This window comes from Centruroides sculpturatus, unplaced genomic scaffold, assembly GCF_000671375.1.
Source record: "Centruroides sculpturatus isolate CEXI.00-Female unplaced genomic scaffold, Cexi_2.0 scaffold959, whole genome shotgun sequence".
Classification (NCBI taxonomy): domain Eukaryota; kingdom Metazoa; phylum Arthropoda; class Arachnida; order Scorpiones; family Buthidae; genus Centruroides; species Centruroides sculpturatus.
This window is the reverse complement of record NW_019385195.1, coordinates 198,963-222,788: the sequence shown is the minus strand read 5'-3', so window position 1 is coordinate 222,788 and position 23,826 is coordinate 198,963. Positions and strand designations below refer to the sequence as shown.

The following is a 23,826-nucleotide window of genomic DNA, read 5'->3' as shown; positions in this document are numbered from 1 at the left end:
CGAGGGAAAAAAATAATAAAAAAAAAAAATTAGTATTTATCTACCCGGTATTTAAAAACCAGATTGTGTAACAATGAATTAGAGCAAAGCCTGGAAGAATATATTTCGACTTTACTTTTTATACTTATCAAAAATAAAATAGCAGAAATCGTTTAGTAAACTTCCAAAATAAATTTATACATAAAAAGTTTGATAAAATATTACTACAAACAGATAAACTGTTTTATTTTTTTTTTTCTTTTATAAAATTAGTCATGTTCTAAATAGAGAAAATATAACTGACCCTATGCAAGATAGATATTGATTATACACAGTATTTTTTTTTTTAAGGAATATTTTATTGAAAATTTGAATAATAAATTTAAAGAATATCTTTTTTTTTCAAATATAAAATGACTCATTTATAAAGTTTGATTTTTTTTAAACAATATTAAAGAATAAAATGGCAGCGAGGTAAAGCGATAACTTATCTTCTTTGTTTGATAATCGGAGGGGGGGGGTTAGAAAAAGAAGCTATTTTCATCTTCCTTGTTCAAAATGGTACAGATTCCAAATCACCCTGTGGCATTTTGCTTATAAAGAAATCTATTCAATTGGTTCCTTGTTAATTTTTTTTCTACTTTTAGATAATATAAAAGTTATTTATTCATAGAAAAAGTAGGACTCTCTGAAATTATTACAATGAAAACAAGTAACCTTTATGATTGAATGATGCTATTCTTTCATTTTAAATTAGGAGAAAATTTATCTTCTTTTACACCGCAAAAAAAAAAAACAGTATATATATATATATATGCATGTATTTACAGAATTAGGAAATGTAAATACTTGTTTATTTATTATTTTAATGAGAGTAGAGACTATCTCAAGGTCTAGGATATATTTAGATATGCAAAAATAAGACATAGTAAAGGTAAGAATAGCAAGACTCTGCAGGTATAAGAAATATTGACTTTTACAGAATTAGGACGCAAATATATACTTTATAATAATAACTATTTTTATCTCATTTTTGTATTCCTTTATCGTTTATATATTTGCGATTGAAATAAAGCATGGTTTATATCTTATCTAAACACCGTACAGATTTATTTAACCGCGATAATAAATGACAATTTAAGAAACTTTTAACACAAAATTATTAACCGTAGATTAATAAATATTCATTTCAAAATTTTCGTAAGAAGATGTAGTAAAAACCGTAAAAGAACTAGAGCCGAAAAATACATAAATTATAAAAGAATAAACTCGCTCGATTGTTTCGGCACGTCTTACGAGATCAACCTAAATGTTCTCAATAAAACATAAAATAAAACTCCAAAAAACACAAATATAAAATAGGACTTCTATCATATCTTATACTTTTCATTATATGTGCCTAAGAGAGGGGAAAAAACCGAGGAAAACAATCTTTATCAGATTTCTTCAGTAAACGTTACCTGGAACCAAATTCGTTATAATTGTGGGATATATGGATACCACGATATCCTTTCTATTGTTTTTACGAAAATCTTCTATTCAATATAATTTAATCAATCTCGTCAAGAGGGGGAAAAATCTGTTACATAATTATAAATGCCAGGTTAAGAGAATTTTCTTGCATTCAGGCATCTTCCTGTGTCCTCGTTTCGCTAGACAGTTGAGTAATTTTAATGAACTTTTAAAAGTTGAAGAAAAACATTGGTTTAGCTTTGTTTTATTACCGATGCATGTTTAATTTGTTGTTAATTTTTATCAGCTGTAGTTATAAAGAAACGTCAATGAATCAAAAAATATTTTTTATTGTTTATTTATTTATTATTTATTTTACTGCTACATCTATTATCTAAAAGAAATTGAGTCATGTTTAGTCAGCAATAAATAAATTCTTTTCATAATAAAATGAATAGAGCTATTGGAAATAAAAGAAACAGAAGAGTTATGAAAACAATTGAAAATCATACAACACACGAATAAAATTAGTTTTATGAGGTGTATAAAACTATTTTAAATAGTTTTATAGTTTGAAGTTAGGAAAAAAAAAAATATGTTAAATAATAATTGCGGAAATTACTACAATAATTATTATGTTATTTATAAATGAAATAACTAATCGTATCGTATAAGATCAATGATTAAATTCTATTACAAGGTGAAGATTTCGTTCAAAATTACGTTTAAGAAAGAGGAAAAGTGAACAAAATTAGTAAGAATCGCGTTATATATAGAACGTGAGAATATCCTTTGGGGATGGATACGTAGCCTACCAACAATACTCCATCTACATATAATATAGAGGGAACATCTTTTAATTCAAACTGTTTTTAAAAATTAGATCAAGCCTGGGGATGTTAAAAACTTGAAAATATAGGTCAGAGTATGTCGTTCTCTCTTTTAAACTTTTTCGATAATAAATAATATAATAGACATTGCGGAAAAATAATAAAAAAAATAATAAAAAAAAACTTCATCAGATACCGATATTAAAAATGAGAGATTAGATTTAGGTCTGAATACGTGGAACAAGTTTACAACTTTTACAGATTAAAAGTTACCTTTTTTAAATATTTAATGCATGAAAAATTTGATTGTAATGCAATATATGAGAATTGTATTGAATTTTGTTTTTAAAGGAACATTATTTATTCGTTTGTTTTAATGTAATGTAAAGAAGTCAAACAATTAATTTTAAGAAAAGTTTATTGTAAATCTTAATTGTATAACAAAGAGCTGAGAGAATAAAAATAGAAAATTGTTATTGTCTTGTTAAAGATTTTGTCCATTGTTTTTAATAAAATGAAAATAAAAAAAGATAGAAAATTGTTATCATTGTCGCGTTTATTAATTGTGTTTTTAAGCTATTTTCACTTTAAAAAAAAAAAGACAAATTAAACATTAACAATAAACAAATTTATTGCGCCAACAACTAAAGATGTTCTATCACAATAACAAAATTACAATGTAGCGTAACGTTATTACGACGAAAAAATAATTTATTAAAAAGTAAATAAATTATTTCGATATATTTATAATAATATAACTCTAAAACAAATAAATATATTAAAATAATTTAATATTAATACGTTAAGATTCAAACAGGAAGTAATATATTTACCTTCGGGCAATTGAACTTCACCGGAAATGACACAATTCGATTCCGCAATTTATTTAAAAAATAATAATAATATAAAAAAAAGCGTTAATAGGTAATGTAATGATTAATGGATTTTTTTTTTTAAATATGAGTTTATTTAATTTAATATTTAAAAATATTAAATATTTGACATATAAATTTCCATGATGTCATTACGGACAAAGAAACAATGATGACGTCGGCTCGATAGTTTTAGTTACGTAACGTTTCGGTAATTACTTTTCTTACAATCGACTTTTTGTTTCGGAAATATATTTATAAAAATCTGCTAACGTTTTTTTATTTTAAATATTTTAATAATGGAAACTACACCGTTGGAGCGAGAAAAGTTTAAAATATCTTATTAACGACGAGAAAAAAAAAACACGAGGGAGATAGAGAAAAAAAATAATCGAGGACGGATAATTAAACGGCGCGTAATAACGGGTGTTCGTCGTGGGACACTTTTTAACCGTGTCACCATCACTTGACGTAACGGGATCATCCGAAACGTGACCATCGCGATAGGTCAAGTGGTTATGTCGTGTAGAAAGACATTTTCTCTTTCCTAAACGTAACGGTAAAAGTCTCGTTAGCATCGTAAATATCTCGTGGGATTTCAATCTTCCCCTTCTTCACATCAATCGCGTCGCGACAATTTTCCACCTAGCGGCGACGTTAAATGCGGGATTTTTCTTTAAAAAAATTAAATTAAACAGTATAAAGTTTGTAATTCAAATTTAACTATTACACGATTATTTATACGAATCTAAAAAGTGTCCTTATCAACTTGTTTTTTTTTTATTGTGTGTGTTTGAAACGTTGCTAATTTTCGTAAAATAAATTAAGGATAAATAAAATGCTGTAGGCCTACAAATTTTTTAAATTAAAAATTATTGTTTTGTAGAGTTCACAACGTTGCAGTTTTTATTGTTTCACATTAATTAAGATAAACTATTGTCTTTACATTTAAAAAAAATTATATATATATATAAAAGAGAATTCGAAAGTATTTAATTAATCTTATCTCTTTAGATAATCTTATATTACATTGCCTTTATTATGAATGTAAATTTAAGATTTCGAAATTTTATGCCGAAGTTGATGATAAATAAATGAGGTGTAGCAACGTGTGACCTTTTACCAATGTGAGTAAGCGTTTTGATGACGTTAAATACGAAAGAAAAGTAAATTTACGTCTTTAAATATTTGTACTTTTTGTTAAATTGACAAAAAAAAAATATATGGAAAAACTAGTTTTTGTTTGTATCCAAAAGCTTTTAACGGTAATAAAAATGGTACCATTCTAGTTAGGTAGTTCAGTTTTCACGTTTCGAAACTAGAAAAGTGCCGATAAATAACTGTGTTCGGGCCAATTTTAAAGATTATAAGAGAGTATTGATTATGATGATTGTAACCTTTGACCTGAGAAATGAAAGTTTACCTAGATTATATTCCGCATCATAAGACAAACTAAACACTTCGACCGCTTTCCGACTCTCACTATCCAAACGGAAGTGGGACAAATGGAACAAATTTCTAATTTTTTTTTTTTTTATTGTATAGCCTAAGTCATGGATCGGTATCACTGTAATCATAATTCGTTCTAAAAACCAAGATGAAAAAAACTAAACCAACAGTTAAATACTGCTCTTGCTTCCTGTGGTTCGAGACTGTTAGTTTCTGTAGTTCTTAGTTAATTTATTTTCCTTTTTCTACTATTAATAATTTAAAACGAAAGTATTTTAATTGGCGAAACGTTTTTTTTTCCATCCAGATAAGCTTTTGAGAAGAATTTTGAATACAAACGCGAACAAGTGTGTTTCAATAAATGTATAAACGATGAGGAAAACTATTATGAATTTATATCGTGCAGTAACAAGGTAAAATGATGTAAAGTATATCGAACACAAATGTTTCCAGTCGGTAGAATTCGATGGTTGAATGCATCCCAATGAGTTAGTAAAGTTCGAATTCCAACGAGTTGCTATATTTATAACGCCTTCGTGAACATTAAAGAGAATCGACTATTAAAATTAAGAGTAGCGCATCTGTATCATCTCATGCGTAAATTATTATTTCTATTTCCAAAATTACCTTATGTTAATATATATATATTTTTTTTTTGTTCTAAGATTCATTAAAAACAGTTTTAAACAGTTAAATATATTCCGGTCTGATCTATAAACGAGTAGACTTGTTATAATATCTAGGCATTTATTTACGAATAACTTATCGGAATTTTATTCAGAATGATTCATTTAATTATTATTTTTTATAATTGAAACTTCCCTGTTTGTTTATTTATTTATTTATTTATTTTTGTAAATATATAATCGAGCGATCGGCCAAGGCTGACGATCATTAATATACAATTGTAACATCTTTTAAGTGGAAGGAAGGCCAGTTATAAATGGATATTGGATGAAAGGATTAAGCGTAACGAACACCATATTCTATTTTGGTACAACCCTACTTTCGTTTTGACTGACATAAGGGTCAAAATTCGCTCATCTCCAATTCTGGGTGAAATGTTATTGTCCAGGGCAGTGCCCTCCTTGTGTATACAGAATATAGGGCTGCATTACAGTTTTCCGTTTGTAAAAGGATATGGCACATATTTTTCTATCGTTTTTTTTCGGAACAGAAATACCATTGTTCATTATTTATCGAATTTATTGATTGTCTGCTGTATAGTAAATGTTTCCGACGATTATTTCGTGTAAATTATCATAAATTTCACTTTTTTTTTTGAATGAAAGTATGATTCTGTGTTATAAAAGCCTATTTTATAAACCTGTTTTCATCACTTTTAATGGTTAATCGCCTTCTTTTCTAACATCCTATTAATGTTTAATTAAGAAAATATACAACTTTAAAAAGATATTTATAATATAATAATTCGTAAACTCGTTCGAATACTTCGAAAATATTCAAGCACAATTTTATTTCTATTAATTCGTAACTTTAATTATTATATAAACATTTAATTATATTTTAATTAATAAGAATAAACATTCTAGTTTAACTACAAACAAACAAATTTTTTTGTACATTTATTATTTATAATAAAATAAATTTTACAGGAAGAAAATGTTGTTAAAATGACATTTAAAAGTTTATTTTAAATTAAAATCCCGTTAATTGCATTGATAAATTATTAGATTAATTCAGTATCAAATACAGATTAATGAAATGCTAAACAGTATTTTAACGTTAAAATAGTTTAACTTGTTTGGTTAATTACTACGGATACACATGAATTAGTTAATTAGTTATTTATTGTTTTTTTTTAACACAAGAGTCTATTAAGCTGAACTGTATCAGGTGTCTGTAAAAAGGTAAATAAACAAAGACAAGACATGATAATAAAGTGAACAGGTTAATGACGTATAAGATACATATACATGCGAGTGTATGAGGTAAAGGGTGTATTGATCACAGACAACTTCCGCGGATGTAAAAGATTTTTAATTGTAATTTTAATTACAATAGCTTTTGATAATTAATAGAATTAATAGAATTTATAACTTATTCAATAATATCGAATTTCATACAGAAATTTGAAGGACGAAATGAAATTCCAACAAATAACATTAAAATTTTAACTACATTTTCGAAGAGATGGAAATATGATTTTTCAGTTTAAATTTTTAAAGTTTTAAGATTAATGATGTTTATATTCGTGCCATTAAAGTTTATTAAAAAAATAAATGATTTTTTCTTAATTGTGACATTTATGATGACATCAACATAATACTCAAGGATAAATTTTTAATAAATCGAATGCACATTTCCCATTTAAAATAAACGTATGTTCATTTAAATTTAATGATAAAAATGCTGTTTTGTAATGAACTTGCGCATTATCTAACCGTGGAGTTTATGTAATCTATAAGAATTAATAAACAGAATGGGCAAATATATATGAGTTTGCTCCTCTTCCAGTTGTTAAATGTCTTTGGAAGATGCTGGAAAATCTTCAGAATAAACACATTATGACTTTGTAAAGCATAGATAAAGTGAGTTTTACTCGTAATGAAGATAGTTAAGATTTTCATCTATTGCAACGTTGCGAGGCTGAGGGAAATGCGTGCCATTTCGAGGAAACAACAGCCAGAGGCACATTCCATTCGCACACTTTCCAATCGAGCGCCAGCCGCGCTATTGGTGGGTCTGGTGGGAGCACGTGACATCGTCGGACAAGTCATGTGATCGACAGCTGTCTGCCAGTCTGAGCAGCGATGTGGGACAAGTCGGACCATACTTCGACCGGCGGAGTGTCCGTAATCGTCAACGGATCTTCTGTGCGATTAGAGGAAGAGACTAACGCTTCAGTGAATTGGAGCAATAATGCGTTACCGTCGAACAAAAGCAGACAGTCGGAAGAAACGGTCGACGACGGGTCGCTGTTTCGAGTGATCCGAGTCTTCGGCGGTGGTTCCATGGAACGACAAAAACCCGTCAAGACAACGATTAACGTTACTTTCGGAGGACAGACGGCCACAAATGGAAAGACAGACGAGGAAAGAAGTAGCAGCGGTGCCAGTAGCGGTCCCGCTAGCGATTGCGAGGACGATTATGTTAAACCCAACGTTGTAGTCAAGCCCAACGTGTGTCAATTGGTTATATCGCCCTACGGCCAAAAAGAAGAAAAGTCCCAAGACGACGTCTGCAAAGACAAATGGCAGATGAAATTTCACATTAAAGAACTCGATTCGAACCGAAACGATGCGGAGGAAGTCGACACGAGAGCCGAAGCTATCGTTTCGGGTCAGGGGAGTGTCAGAGGTTTGAAGAATCGTGTTCGAGCGAGCATCGTCTCCCTTTTAGAGCATCAGGGCAGCAAAGTAAGTAATATCTTCTGTCTAGAATTATAAAAAGAATTCCGAGCCCGGGGGGAAAGCTGTACGCGCCATAGTGGGGAAGTAGGCCTCTTCCTCGGGCGCTACATCGCCCCTTATTCTACTCTTGCCGAGACAAGTCGAGACGTAGCTGACCCTATTTAATGTACAGGTTGCCCCGAAGTTAGGTGTAGAACTAGGAGGCTTCCTTCTTTTCTGAATGCACTTTATAATTATACGATAAGAGAACTTTCGAAGTGCCTAGAAAATTCGTTTTCCTATAGAATTACTCGGGAAATTTTTGTAAGAATGTTTACGTGAAATTTTGCTACTACATTTGCGTTAGAAAGGCGAATAAATTCCTTCAATTTTCCAACTTATATAAAAGTAATAGTCTGAAATTATTCGCCTGTTTGGATTGGTGTAATGAGGTCATAACAAGTTTATTGTGAAATAATTTTAAATAGCGTTTTAACAAGTGAATGAAAGGCATTGAGTTAAGAGGAGAACACAGATTTCATTTTCAAAAATTGAAATTTCAGACCAACAATAGACTTAAGCCCATATATATATATATATAAACATGCGAGCTCTACATGTTTACTTACCAGAATATATGTAAATTACACAAGAAAACATTACTATTGTAAGAATTTTTTTTATAGTATAATCATCATATATGTCATAATTGTACGGCATAAATTATAAATTATGAGTAATTTATATTTTATGAGGATAACGCCAATTGTAAGATGAACTCTACTATTTTTTTTTCCTATAAAAATAGAAATATGTTTTTCTAAATACAAAATAATGTGATGACACGAAGGTGCCGAAGGCGAGGGTTTGGTTATCATAACCATCTTCGGGTCAACAAGTAGAAATTAGCACGATACGTAGGATTTTCCAGTTTAAGGTAATAAGGTTTTTTTTCCGGAAAATATTGCTCAAGTATTTTTTTCTCATCTCTTAGAATTTGAAACGTGGAAAATAATGTTTAAAAATATTAAAACTGCGATTGTTCTATCTTGGTAGACCATGATTCTGTGTATTCGTCTCGGCTATTTGGGTCGTGATGATAATATAAAAAGGATGATTTATAATTTTGATAATTTTTCCGGTAATAAAACTTATACAAAATGTAAAGAATTAACAATACTAAGCTATAAATTGATTTATGAAGGGAAGATTAAGGTATTTGTCCGTTTTGTATTCGTGCGGCGTTTATGTTTTTCGGGGAATTTTTCGTTTTAAGACGCGTAGGAATGATAACTTATTCGACCTTTTTTTTTTTCTTTTAAAAATGCTGTCGTCCTCGGCCTTGCAAATTGTTATCCCCACCAACGAGTCAATCTGCCCATGACATCATTAACTTACTATCCTCATCTCGCATCCACCTCCGAAAGCGATTGCAAACCATTGGGGGTAGATTCGACGTGGATCGAATGATATTAATTCCCCCGTATTCATTCCCACTCAAGAAATTTTACGGAAGAATCGCTTGGATGATTATTCGCCATTTTTCCGAAAATGGTCGTGTACCGGGAATGTGCAGTTTATGATATAACCTTTGTGAAAGCGCGCTCCGTCATATAAAAAAAAAGGTCTAGAAAATAGCGATTGGTGAAGCCGAAAACGATCGCTGCTTAAGTCTACAGACCTCCTATTTACTTCCTGGTCTTCCGTCATGCATTATGCACGATTGACTTCGAGTCGATTGTGAAAGATGCATAGCTGAAGGTCCGAATTAGCGAAGTTCTTTGACTTCGTGTAATTATGACCCGCCTAAATGCGGGAGCCATTCGGCCTTCGGGGTTCCGAGAAATCGAGAATCTGTACTTATCTATATGAATAAAGGTTGTTCATTAAAGCCGCGACTTTCTTTCTTAAATCTAAGGTAACGTATTGTGTAGACCTGTTTCAAACGGAACAAAAATGAAAATGGCGATAAAAAGAGGAGCCTCTAGTAAAATTGCTTACGTCAAATGTTTGGATCGTAAAAGATCACCCACGTCGCAAATGCACACTCGTTTGTTTTTTCGTTTTTTTTAATGGAATAATGAAGTTTTTATCTACGGAAAATCGCTAGTTCTAACGTTGTTAGAGGATATCATTTACGATAATAAGACAGCGACTTGTATCTGTTGTGTAAAAAGAAAAACAAGCTGTTGCAAATGAGGTGGAAAATCATTAATTGCAGTTATTACATACCAGAATTCAGACATTTCCTTAACCTTTCAGTATTGCACTGTCAACGATTCATCCATTAACATTGTTTAATGTATTACCATCCTAGACTTTTATCAGATGAAATATCTAAGAGGATATGTAACGTATTTGTCAAGAATGAAAAATGAAAGAACATTTTTCACTTCATGCGTTTCTAGGAAGTAATAAAAACAGCTTTTATTTAGGGTATTGCTATCGAAATGGGTTTTGTTATATAAAAATTCACAAGTTGTACCGTCGCCATTAGTGAATAAAATAGAATTCGCTTCTTTCTAGGTGACGGCTCCAATCTCAACTTTAAAAGACTCTATGACTCATATCTTCCATAGTTATTATAATAAAAAGTAAAAATCCTGACTTAAAAAAAAAAAACAAAAAAGGATTCTCGACAATCGAGACCATCAAAAGTGCCGCAATATCTGGAACTAGTTGTTATTTTGAACTTGTTTGGAGTTAGTAAAACGTTTCCAGAACTTGATCTGCAACTCCATCAAAACTTGTTTTCCTTATACAGTACGATTCTTCTATATTTTACAAGCTTCATCTGACAAATCTAAAATTTAAAGTGTGCATTTTTAAAGAAGCGATAGTCATCTACCTTGAAGTATATATTAACCATATGTCAAGGTAAAAATGATGATGAATGTTATCGACTAGTTTTGCACCGAGGATGTTTATCTTTTAGTTAACAATTTTATTGCTTAATGCGTGAATTATTTTTTGAATCAGAACATAAATTAGTCACGCTTCATCTACGCTAATCGTTTTGGAATTTTTTAAATATTTTACATATAGTTAATTTTTTGGTATTAGTCACAAATTAAGTAAATGGTCGAAGAACTTCTTAGTGAATATAACAATGTTTAATCTTTGTTTAGTTAAATAAATTCACAAATATTTAACGAGTAGTTTCAAAAATAACTTCCTTTAAAGTTTATTTTTTTTAATATATTCAGTAATTTCCTAGCAGAATCAGGCAGTCGAATATAATTGTCATTACATTTCCTTTGACTTTTCCTGTTATTCCATACCTGGAATCCTTCAACCTCTAGAAATTCGAGTTTCGTGTATAAAGAAAGTTTAATTCGATTTAGTTTATTTTAAAATAAAAACCGGTTTTAGTACAAGTCGGTAAAATTCGGTACTGGTCTTTTTCACGATAGACTTTATATTCTCATAATATATTCTCCCCGAGGGCATTTATTTCTCCCTTTTTTTTCGGTGGGACTTTTTACCCTTTGTAAATATAGATAATCGTACATCGATGTAAGTGTCCATTAAACAGTGGGATAATTCGGTAGTGGTCCGTGGAAGCTATTCCCTTAATATGCCATTATTTCCGCCAGTCTTCTCTCCTTTGACCATTCATCATTCTATTAAGCTGCTAGAAGGTAATTGATTTAAATAAAATGCTCTCTTGCCAACTGGTCTCCTTTGTCATTAACCTCATTTGTTATTTCTTAATTGGAGAATCGAAAATAGGAAAATTGCTTTCATATCACTTCCGGATTTAGTAAATGTATAACTCCTTTTTAAAATAATAATTTGGAGAAAGAAAGAAAGAATATTTATATAACACCATTTACACTTGAAAATACATTTAAATGCATCATTATTTGTTTACTTTATAAAATCGTGAATAGCTTTGTCCTACCTACTCAATTTGTATTATTTTTAAATGATGACGAATAAAGAACGAAGACAACAAATGCTAACGCATAAAGTGTATAAATCTGAAGTGTAGATGGTAGCCGATCTCTTTACTAAGAGACTCGACGACTCTCGAAATCTAAATCTTCAGTGTAAAACCTATTGTTCGATAGAGCGATTGGAGAAGACTAGAGACGGAAGCGAAGGCTTTTCTACGAATTGTTTTAAGTGTAGGCGATGTGCCAAATATTTACAGGGTGAGGTCTCGAATACCTGACGTAAGCACGTGATGTTGGCATAACTACTCGTATCGAGTCGCACCTAATGTCCCGGAGGACATTCCTTCGATGTAACAAAGATTTAATTGTAAACAATGTAATTAATTTAAAGTCGTTAAATTAAATATTTCTCGCTCGATATCCTAAACAATTGAAGATTCTTGGATGAAGATACGAATGTTTTTCGAAGATCCTTCGACGAATAACTTACAAATAAGTAGTTTTACGGTCGAGAACGACATTCGATACGGACCTATTACATTGCAATCGGCAAGAATCTGTAAAAGACCTATTTGAGCCGGAGGCTATTCATCCGAGTTCCACTTGGCGAATTGAAGTAAGATAGTTATTGTAGCCTCTCAGTAGGGAGGGAGGAAAATGACTTAGAGAAAGCTAGGCAGGTCGCCACACTTGGTGAGGTAGAAAGCAACCGAGAGGTCGTTGGATGCTTGAGATAATTGGGAAGGGCAAAGACATATTCATTCTCCAGCCTTAGTAAAAAGACGACGATGGAATCGAGAGTGCAGCGATCAAGGTCGTCTTTACATATTCAAATATAACCGAGCATTCCATTTCAAGTCATTATCGAATATAATCAAGGAAGAGATCGAACTCTGTCACTTATCCTTAAACTTTATATTTAATGAATTCTGTTTAAAGTAGTGTTTCCCGTAAGGAAGAAGGCGTGATTTAAGTATCCATCTCAGAAACACGAACAACTCCCATTAGAATGTTTCTCATTGTTAGCCGAGGAAAAAATTTCATTCAAGGCCGAAAGTACCACAGCTGTAGATTTAATATCATTTCAAAACAGAATTATTCTCTTTTAGTTTGCCGACCACGTTTTGATTACGACTTTTCCGTACCTTAAGAGGTAACTAGTTCGATGACGACATAAATCATTTAATTGTTTTGAAATAATTAAAGCAGTGTCTGCGTGCCGCTCTCAAACGTGTCATTGTAACATTCCGTACATATCCTGTCCCGTATTTTTGTTTTCCTTTTATTTTTTTTTGCTCTGGCCACACCCGCATAATTTTACGATGGGATCTAGCACGGCTCCCTTTTCTCATTTAGACTGCTATTCTGGACATTTATATCTTAAGTCAGGTTCTTAATAACGTTATCGTCTTGTGACTATACCATGTCTGAATATAATCTTTAACAATACCATTAAAACAATGCGATAGTCTGCGCTCTTTCAGTCAAAAGGTCACGAACCATTGACCTTGTGTCCGATTCATTGTTCCACTTCTCAATCGATCCTTCAAACACAAACAAATCCAGAGGTCTTTGACCATTTCCGGCGATTTCACGCTATTGATTAGATTTACACGAGAGTCGCCGTCTGCAATTGTTGCTTTTCCTTGACTGATAATCAAGTTTGCCTATTTTGAATTTTGTCCTGGCTTAAAATTAATTCTTCGTTTCGATAGTTTCGTTCTTTCCGAAGACTTTCTTGTTAAAGCTGTTTAGTGAATACGAAGTAAAATTCTGTTTTCGAACTGCTAAGAAATAATAATAACCCGTAGTAAAATACTTATTTCAAAATTATAATGTATAAGTTGGGTGGAATGTATTTTACTTCCAAATTGGGCGCAATGGCACACCGTCATCGAGTGTGACGCACCGTAAAAATTAAGCGACGCCCAGACTGTTTTCTTTTATTTTTTTCTGTTTATTTATTAATGGTAAACGAGATTTTCCACATTAGCAACCGGCCCATGATTATTCTTAATAATAATAATAATATAAAAAAAAAAAAAGGAAAGAAAATGCCAATGATCTATAGACGCTATAATTTCGTGATAAATGTGGTAGAGCTGGAGGCAAGACAGATCCAAACTCGAACATAAAAATCGAATCGGACTACAATCTAGAATGATTTAATTAAAGGAACAAAAGATAAGGTACCACGCAATTGGAAATTAAATGATTTCTTGTAACTTCGAGTATCCTAAATCAAATGACCGTGAGAAAGTGAAAAATAATTACATGGTACACTAATGTCCCGTATCGGATACTTGTTTGCAACCAAGTGAGAATCTTTTCTCAATTTCACGCTTTTGGTGACAAAGGGCACTACTACGACCGAACATCAATCTTAAATATTTTCTAAATATTAATAATATTATATAAACTCTTCGGAAATCGTAGAAAAATCGCCATTTTACTGGCTCCTAGCGATCCCGTATTGTCGAGTCAATCGTACAACTCGAAGTTTTTCAAATATTAATTCATTTTTTTTATGAAATAAAAATAGGTTGCGTTAGCGCCTTATCCTACGTTAATCGATACTTTTAAGATTAAATATATTTAACAGTAGACGAAAGAAAAAAAAAAGAAAAAAAAAGAACTGGTTTTTCGGAGAAGTTGCTGTCATTTAACGGTTTCGGGCCGACGCCTCCTCACTGGAAAAATGAGTAGAAAGCAAATAAGTAAACTTGAACCCGGTTCAGACATCTTTTCAATAAAAGTGAGATGTGGGTAGTAAGGCGTTGCCAGTCGCATTCGGGTCACGAAGCGATTTTAGTGACGTTGACACCGGCCGTCGTCTACTATAATAGCCACTATTTTAATGGTTAGTTTACCATCTGTAGGAATTTTCTGGGTTAAACCGCATTAAATATTTTGGAATTACAAACAATTTTCATCGACCGTCAGAGGGAAGTACAGACAACAACGAGTATACGTGGCAGGTACTCGTTGATGTAATTACAGATAGTCGAGTCTCTAAAACGGAACACCTGTACAAACAGAATGGATTTTTGACTTTCGGCAAGGTTGTCGATGATAAATTTAACTGTTTATTTACCGAAATGAATTTTTTCTATCGATTCTTTCAAAGCAAGAAATCTCGACAGAGCAACAACATCAAAATCGTACGTAAATTGTGAAATGTTTTAGTTGCTTAGCAAAAATTTATCATCGGACTTCACCCACGTTTAATGTGGAATGTGAAGGAAATATCGATAACGATACACTCAAGTATCGATAAAAAATTTATAAATGAACAGATGAATTTAAGTTATAAGTAATATATATATATATCCCTACTTGTAAATTTGTATTGTATATTTATGTAATGAACGTAATAGCTTATTCTCTAAGTACACATGGAAGTGTATAAGCTTAGAGACAATATAATCCTGGATGGTTTGATAACTGTATGTAAATATCAATGTAACTTTCATATGTAGTTCACAATTGATTTTTTAATTGGAGAAAAATCTTTGATAATAGTAGATATAATTTTTTTTAAATGTAAATTTTAATGGAATTTTTCGACAGTTTTGACGCATATTATGTTGTAGAACACGTCAAGCGAAACAAAAATAAATTTGGGAGAGATGAAATTGTTTTAAAACACCGTTAATTTATTATCGTTTTAGTTTGGTTGGTGAAATACAGCAGCGCAAGGGGAGAACTTTCTGAGAGGAACTTGCCCCTATTTAGATATTACAAATATGAAGGGGGGAAAAAAGAAACAGAGAACTCCACGTGCCCGACCCGTTAACCAGGTGCGAATCCGTGACTAACTACCAGTGTTCGATGGTTTTATCCATTCGACCATTAATGAGCTATTGTCTTTTTGATTTTGTGTGAATTATCACTACATATTCAGAAAGATTATCTTTTCAACGCAATTTTAAAAATAAATTTAGTACGAATACTTGTTTTTGCTATTTTACTGCTTGTGAAAAAAACACTATCCTGAAAATTTTCCTGCATCCCATCTCGTATGAGATGCAGGAAAATCTGCATACCATCTTATGAGAATTTTGCAGCGAAGTATTTTCTGGCTCGAAAAAAAAAAATAATCTATAATTTAAAACGTGTATAAAATTTGTACATAAATACCACCAATTAATTAAGATTTATATACAGCAATTATATAATTTATAACTCTGTAATAACCTTAAAAACTTAATTGATAAGGTTTTGAATGATAAGGTTATTTAGTAAAAACTAAATAACCTTATCATTCTTGTATTAGATCATTTGATAGGAGTATATTAAACTGACAGAACAAATTTATATAATTTAATGAGAGAAAAATAAGTTTGGATTGTATTTCGTGCTCTTCGAAAATTGATGTTCCCGGTTCTATGAAATTGATGTTTCCAGTTGTTTGCCCGGACCAAATTTATAATGTAGTTACTGTTCAAGCTTTTGTAATGATTCAATGCTATTATAATTGATGGCTTTGGGAACCGAATGGTCATTTTTGTATTAAATGCTCCCGATATGGCTTTTTCTCTTATAAATAATATAATATATTGGTCACTTCTGTTTTATAAATACAAGTTTATTAGTTATAAGAGAATAAACTTTTTTATATTTAATTAAATACATATAATTTAGAAATTAAAATATTCATTTATTAATTGATGAGAATTAATTTTTTATGGAAAAAAAGTTAAGAAGAAAATATTCAAAATATGCTGTTTTGTTGATTGTTTACAGAGGAATTATGACAAAGAGGAAGAAGGAAGAATAGTGTTTTACACGACAACAATGGGTATAGTGAGACAAACGTACGAACAGTGCCGACGAGTGAAAAAAATACTGGAAACTCTTTTGATTCGATTCGAAGAAAGAGACGTGTTTATGAACAGAGATTTCCAATTTGAATTAAAAGAAAGACTCGGTATCAATCACGTTCTTGTGCCTCACGTGTTTATGGAAGGAAGACTGCTCGGGGTAAGTATTCGTTCTCTTCCTGTTTCCGAACGCCATAATGTATTACCTAAACTATTAATGATGAGAAAATATCATTCTGGCACGTATACTTGGCCAAAAAAACCGGTACATTTCGTGTGGTAGTTACTTTTTTTTTTACATTTTCTTCGATTCTTTGTCGATTGGCCCTCACGTAGCATTTGCACGGTCCAAAGAAAACACGATGATGAACCATCTTCAATATGTCGGAATTTCTAGCTCAGGGCCACTTCGTATTCCATTTTACATTTATAAAAAAAAAGGGTTATGAAAATTGGGAAGTCCATTCCTATTAAAATTGTGAGGTGAACGAATACAAACGACGTCCTTAATTTATGCTTAATAAATTGTAATATCGGATGTTTAATTAGCATATTTGTAAGAGTATTCGTATTTGGAATAGAATAATTTGTTTCGATCGAGTTGATGGCTTAAGGGGAGACGACCTTTAACTCGCGTATTTAGGCAATTAATAGAGCATTTCTAGCAAACCTTGAGTTTTTTCGAGTCACGACTGAATCGTATCGCTTATAAACATCATTTTCTTTAATGAAGATCACTTTAATAACCTATTTAAGTATTTATTACAATCAACTCTCCACTAAACATTTTGAAACGCTTCACGGGAGTTTTAGAATGATCGTAAACTTGCACCATCCACATTTTTCTTTATATTTTTTAAACTAATGTAAGAATATAAACAATTGATAATTATTTTCTTTCTTACTTCATAAGTATTCGCGTATATAATGATATACGGATATATTTTCTTCTATTATTATTATTATTTATTAATAAGTATTTTAAATTCTTAGAATTTAAAATACTTATTTCTCTCATCTCAAATCAAATCTAAATTCGAAATCTTTAAGGATTCAGCTATAAAAAGTGTCATCATTTCACATTTATAATGTGGAAAACTGTGTACCGAACTTAAGAACGAATATACACACAAGATTTTAGTTGATTATTTCATAATTAACTTATTAACAAATTGTTATTGTAAACCCCATTCGTTTCCAATATTAGAGAGGTTGCGGCCGACGTTTTCAACGCGAAAACGTGTACGTCGGACGTTCATCGCCGCCTTCCTGTGAGCCTAGAAGTTTAACAATGGCGTTTGGAACGTCAGTAGAATCATGCTCGACGTTCCAAACGTCATTGTTAAACTTCTAGGCTCACAGGAAGGCGGCGATTAACGTCCGACGTACACGTTTTCGCGTTGAAAACGTCGGCCGCAACCTCGCTATTCAAATTCCGGAATTAACAGGGAAAATATTTAAATGTTTTGCAACAGTTTACAATGGGAGTAATGAAACCTTTGCGAATTTAATTGGCAAAACTGAATAAACTAATGCTAAAATGTTCGTTTCTTCAGATTATCATCGAAATAGATTAAACCAAGTGAATGTTGTTAAGATCAGATAATGCTTCTGACAGTTATCTGACCTTATTTTACTATCTGATCATTTATTGTTGACAATATCAAAGGTTCGATCATTGAATTGAGGACTACAAAACAGAAAAACGGGAAGTACTGATTTCTTTCCGATGATTTCTCCACCTGAGATTGATTCGAACATCGAAAAACGAACCAGATATCGATAGAAAATTCATTAAAATATTGTTCTTATTCATTATTTTTGTAGCTTATTTTCGAGATTAAATACTTATTTTTATCCATTATTAATAGGGATTGTCAATCGGGCTAATGCTTGTAGTTATAATCGCGAATACTAGAAAGATGCCGAAATTTTACGAAATAAGACGAAAAATATATAACCGAATGAAAAAAAACTAATCATTTTAATATTAAAATAATCAAGTTANCGGTTATAAAGGTTGTTTACAGTATAGGCCTATAATATATGTGAGGGAGTGCATATAATTAAATAATTAATTTCGAATTAAATATTAAACACCGGACGTCATTAAAAACGGATTAGAAAAATTATTAAAATGAATATTTATTGTCTGAAAATTTACTATTTTAAAAAAAATTAATTTATCAAAAGGTTAATAAGCTACAGAGTAGGGCCTCGCACATTTAAATTTATTTGAGAGAAGAGAAAGGCCTCTTATATATATTATAGTTAAATCCGGCCCCGCTCGGACCCTCAAAAATTTGCTACACGAGACATTATTGACAGGTCTAGATCTAAACTAACAATTGAAAATAAAAATAAAAATTGTATGTAAATTATCGCATAATTTAGATGTTATCTTTTCAAAAGTATTGAAAGTTGTTTTTCGACTTTAATTTCAATTTCTCGACCAATTCAATAATAAATATGAATTATTCATTCCGTCGTTCACATTTATAAATTAAATTGGATCATTGATAATTACAGTAGTTTTTTTTTTCTATTATTATTTATTTCATTCTTGCCATTCGGAATGTAAGAAATTAGAAATTTACTATCGATACCGCACCTCAATTAAGCAAACAATGAGGAAATGTTAAAAGGATGCGCGGTTCTTATCTACATAAGATAAGGTAATGCATTGTTGTTGAATCATACGTTTTCTTAACATTTTCAAATGATTAATAGATATAAAATAACATAATTTGACCTAATAAAATGTATTTTTTTTTTCTTACTTTAAATTTTGAATAATTTATAAAGAAATCGAGTTTATATTTTAGAATATAAACGGCATTTTTAACATTATACAAGTTTTTAAAAAGAAGAAGAAAAAATTAAATACAACGTGTGTCCTTTTCCTAATTCAAGATTTTTTTGTGTTAAACTAGTTAGTTTAATGCCAAAAATTTAAATAGGTCAATAAATTTCGAAAGTTAATTGAGAACAAATTGCAGTTAACTCGATCAAAATAATATAATTTTTTTTTCTTCTTCTTCTGTTTTTAACGGGCATTAAACAATTATAAATAGTACTTTAATTACTTATAATACCAGACTTTTTTTTTTTTAGTGAAAATAAAATATTTATCGACGTAGACTCTAATAAAGGTATAATTATTCGTACATACGAGTAAAAAAATATTCGGAATCCAAAGATAAACGGGAGAATTTCGTACGACTTCCATTGAATAGAACGTGTACAGTACACCATCCACTTCTATATAATTGTATTACGGGCCTCGGGGTTTGTGCTCTTTTTTTCTAACAAAGCACAATTAAATTGAATAGAAAAACGCAACCAAGAATGTTTATAACATATTTACCGACTAAAGAGAATTTCTATAATCTATTCATTACGTATTTCATACCATTTTTTCTATTACACAACTCGAATAAAAACCCGACGTTACTTCATTTCTCGTTCCGGAATTTTTTTCACATTTACACAATTCGAGTAAGTAGTTATTAATGATAATTATAACAAAATTTCAAAAGTGACCCGACTTTCTAGGCATTATCGCCTGCCTCGACCTACAAGAACGAGTTACTTACTAGGCCAAATTTTTCTACATTATTATATTTATATTATACCGGGAACAAATTCTTTTAAATATATATATATAAATACAGTATATTTTTTATTATTTTATTTCTAAAAAATTACAATTCATCCCTTCCTGTTTATACTTCCGTAAATATCGTGCACACTTAAAATATTAGGTCTTAAAAAAAAAGTATTTAATTTTAAAATATTCTTAGAAAAAAACACGACTAAAATAATCGGAACCGTAAATGAAATTGGAATTGGAAATAAAAGGAATTTCCAATGAAAAAAATTCGGCAATTCTGTCGATAATTTAAACGCGGTTTTTAATCGGAATTCAATTTTTCTACATTCTTTTCTCGAACGGTGTGGTTGGATCGACCTTACAAAATTTAAGGGGGAAAAAAATATCAAACCAGTTAGACCAGAAAAGACGAGATATGTGCTTTGTGCTTGTCTTGAATTGGGACGCTTGTCGGAGGACGATTTGCATATTAAACTCGTTTCGATTTAAAAAAGAAAAGAAAAAAAAAATTTGGCACAAAAAAAAACTTGGTTTGTGGGGAGAAAAACTATGCCAATTCTTTTAACTTTTGGATGGCAGAAATTACCGATACGTGCTCGGATTTATTTTGAATCCGGCAGAACCGAGATGGTACGAATCGTTGGAGCGGAAATTTCTACACGCAGATGTCATCCATTTGTCTATTTATAGACGACGAAAACGGAGACAATTAACACAATTCGTGACGAAACGTAAAAGCCGAATTTGACAATTTAGTCTTGCGACCATTTTACAGTTTTTCATTACGCTCGTTCTCCGGAGCCGTTCGGCCGAAAGAAGTGTTGGAGAATGGTGCCACTAAGCCACGATGTGGTTTATGACCATATCAAATTTAACTATCTTTCTTTTTATTTAAAAGATCATAAAATCTATTTGAATTTAAAAAAAACGCATATTTTATATTATATATATATATATATATATATAATTACAATTTGAAACTATATTTCGTACACCTGCCTTGCACTCTAGAGGACCTGTCGTCCTCTTCGAATCACATGATTGACCTGTTTTAGTGTTGCGACCTTGAGCGGTAATGACGTCTTCGACTCGTCGAACCAGTTCCAATATGGCGTCGGATTTTTTGGAAATAAATATTTTCTCCTAATCGTCATCGGAATAAATAGACTCGAATTTTAAATCCTTAAGCCACGCGCTTTCGTTAGGTCATTTACGTGGCATTATATAAAGTTTTTAAGTTAAATTTATTGTCTACTATTTTAAAACCAGCCATTCAAAATGCGGAGTGGAATACTTTAAAATGATTATTTCTTGATAACGTGCATACGAATTTATAATACAATTCACTTAAGATTCTATTTACGAAAGATATTGTTTTAAATAGTCCTTATGCCGGAGGCCCTCTTATTTCTATTCCAATGGGATTACGTGCCAAGTCACTCCCATTCCTGTGTTCTAGAATTGTAATACCAGAGGTGAATGCCCTGCTTTCTAACTTATAACATATACTGTATATGGAAGAATATCAAACTAACATAATCGGAATCTAAAAATAATTGAATTAACCCTATTTCCAAATTTGTTTTGAAATAAAAAAATTATTTTGACTACAAAATCAATATCCTATCAGTAGTGGGTAGAGTTGGCCCTTGAGCTAGATCTGGCCTACTGACATTTTTAATTCCACCCACGTCAAAAATATCAGGATTAAGACAAAAGAAATTTTCTAGAATTACATGTTTTGTATGAATATTTAAATTTAAAATATATCAAGTTTATTTTAGTTATGATTAGCTAAAAAAATTATGAAAGATAAATTTTTAAACCACAATATTACTACTCAAATCTTTAAAATGCAGTATATTTGTGCNAAATATTCTCATATAATAAGTGCGTACGCATGCATTTTTTTCTTTTAATTTTTTTTTTTCAACTTTCACAAATATTAAATTTTCCTACGAAAATAAATCAATAAATGTTTTTTTTGCAAATAATTAATCAAAATTGCGAATTTTAAAATATTTTAATTAAGTTTTATTTATTTTCGCAGAATGCAGATGTCCTTGAACAATTAAACGAAACAGGTGAATTGAGACAAATTTTAAGGCCTTACAAGGTACTTTGATTTCTTTATTTTTAGAACATTCGGTACTATTAGTCAGGGCGCAATTATAAATTTTGATTCCGTTTTTGTTAAACTTGAACACGAAAAGCTTAAATTTTTTTAAAAAAATATAAATTAGAAATAATTTCTATTTTTTTATTTTGAATTTTCAGAGAACAAGTTTCACTGGGACATGTACAAAATGTGGAGGTTATAAATATCTGTTGTGCCCATATTGCGGAGGAAGTAAAAAGTCGTGTAATCATCGCCATCATTTTCCAACCGATCAGATATCTTTGAGATGCACAAGCTGTGACGAGAGCGGTCTCATACGTTGCGATCAGTGCATCAACGGAGAAGGATGATGATGACATCTCGAATAAACTCTAAATAATCTATCTCGAAACATGGAAGATTACGAATGCAACTTAAAAAAAAAAAAAAAATATTTTCCACGTTATTAGATAAGTTACCAGCACTTTGCAATAATGTGCACGAAGAACATACGGGTTGCCATAAAGAACGACGGAAGACGATGGAAAAAACAAAGTAAATACTAAGTCAAAATCAGAAAATTGACTCCTGGTGAAACAGCGTGTAGGTACTAATGTGCAATATAATGGGCTTAATCAACTTCCAATTTTCTCAAATTGAGATAAAATTGACTTGATATAGGTGCCAAGAGGCTGAAACTAATAAATTTAATTATTATTACAGTCGACCCCCCTATAAGATAGAGATACGTTCCATTCTATAGGAATCCGATTTCTTACGAATCCTTCCAATCACAACCCGACACGTGTGAAGTTTACGGACTACGGCTGTTTGAAAGATTATCTTCCATAAAATTAATCGATTCTAGACTAATACGACTCAACATTTCCAAAATACGTATATTTTTTTTGGAAATAATCCGTATAAACTACGCTATAAATAAAAAATTGTAGGATTACTTACCGAGTGTCACCATTCGACATCGCCATTGCTCAACATTGTTTTCGTCGCGGAACAGCTCAGCAAACAGCGGACGATTTCTAATAACTTATTTTTCTACCAATAGTTCCTTGAACTTCGGAGACATCATTAATATAAATAATTTTTATCGCCGTTGAATAAGAAATGTTTCTTTCACAAGAAATGTATAAAATTACAGTACTGTATTAGACTTACGGTACCTAATTTACATACTGACAGACGATAGTTAGCGTAAAAATCTCCGTAGCGTGGCGCCACGCTAGACGGCGGAAATTATATATAAGTTAATATATAATTATATATACAGTACCTAATTTATATATAATTTATATAATACTGTCCAGACGATAGAAATCTCTCCATAGTTGGCGCTACGGACGGCGGGAAAGTAGTTCGGCTGCCCGATGAAGTTTCAGGTGTTTATAGGGAGCTTTTACTATTTTTTACGGATACCGGTAGCAATTTTTTCGTAGTTTT

At 31.1% G+C, this 23,826-nt stretch overlaps 1 protein-coding gene across 1 annotated transcript; it reads left to right on the top strand.

Moving 5' to 3' along the window:
- Positions 1 to 7,334: 7,334 nt before the first annotated feature.
- On the top strand, positions 7,335 to 22,889 carry LOC111635992 (glutaredoxin domain-containing cysteine-rich protein CG12206-like). Its single transcript, XM_023381143.1, has 4 exons — positions 7,335 to 7,962; positions 16,581 to 16,817; positions 22,321 to 22,386; positions 22,548 to 22,889. The coding sequence occupies exons 1-4, from the start codon at positions 7,357 to 7,359 to the stop codon at positions 22,737 to 22,739; spliced, it is 1,101 nt and encodes a 366-aa protein (XP_023236911.1). The 5' UTR covers positions 7,335 to 7,356; the 3' UTR covers positions 22,740 to 22,889.
- Positions 22,890 to 23,826: the final 937 nt, after the last annotated feature.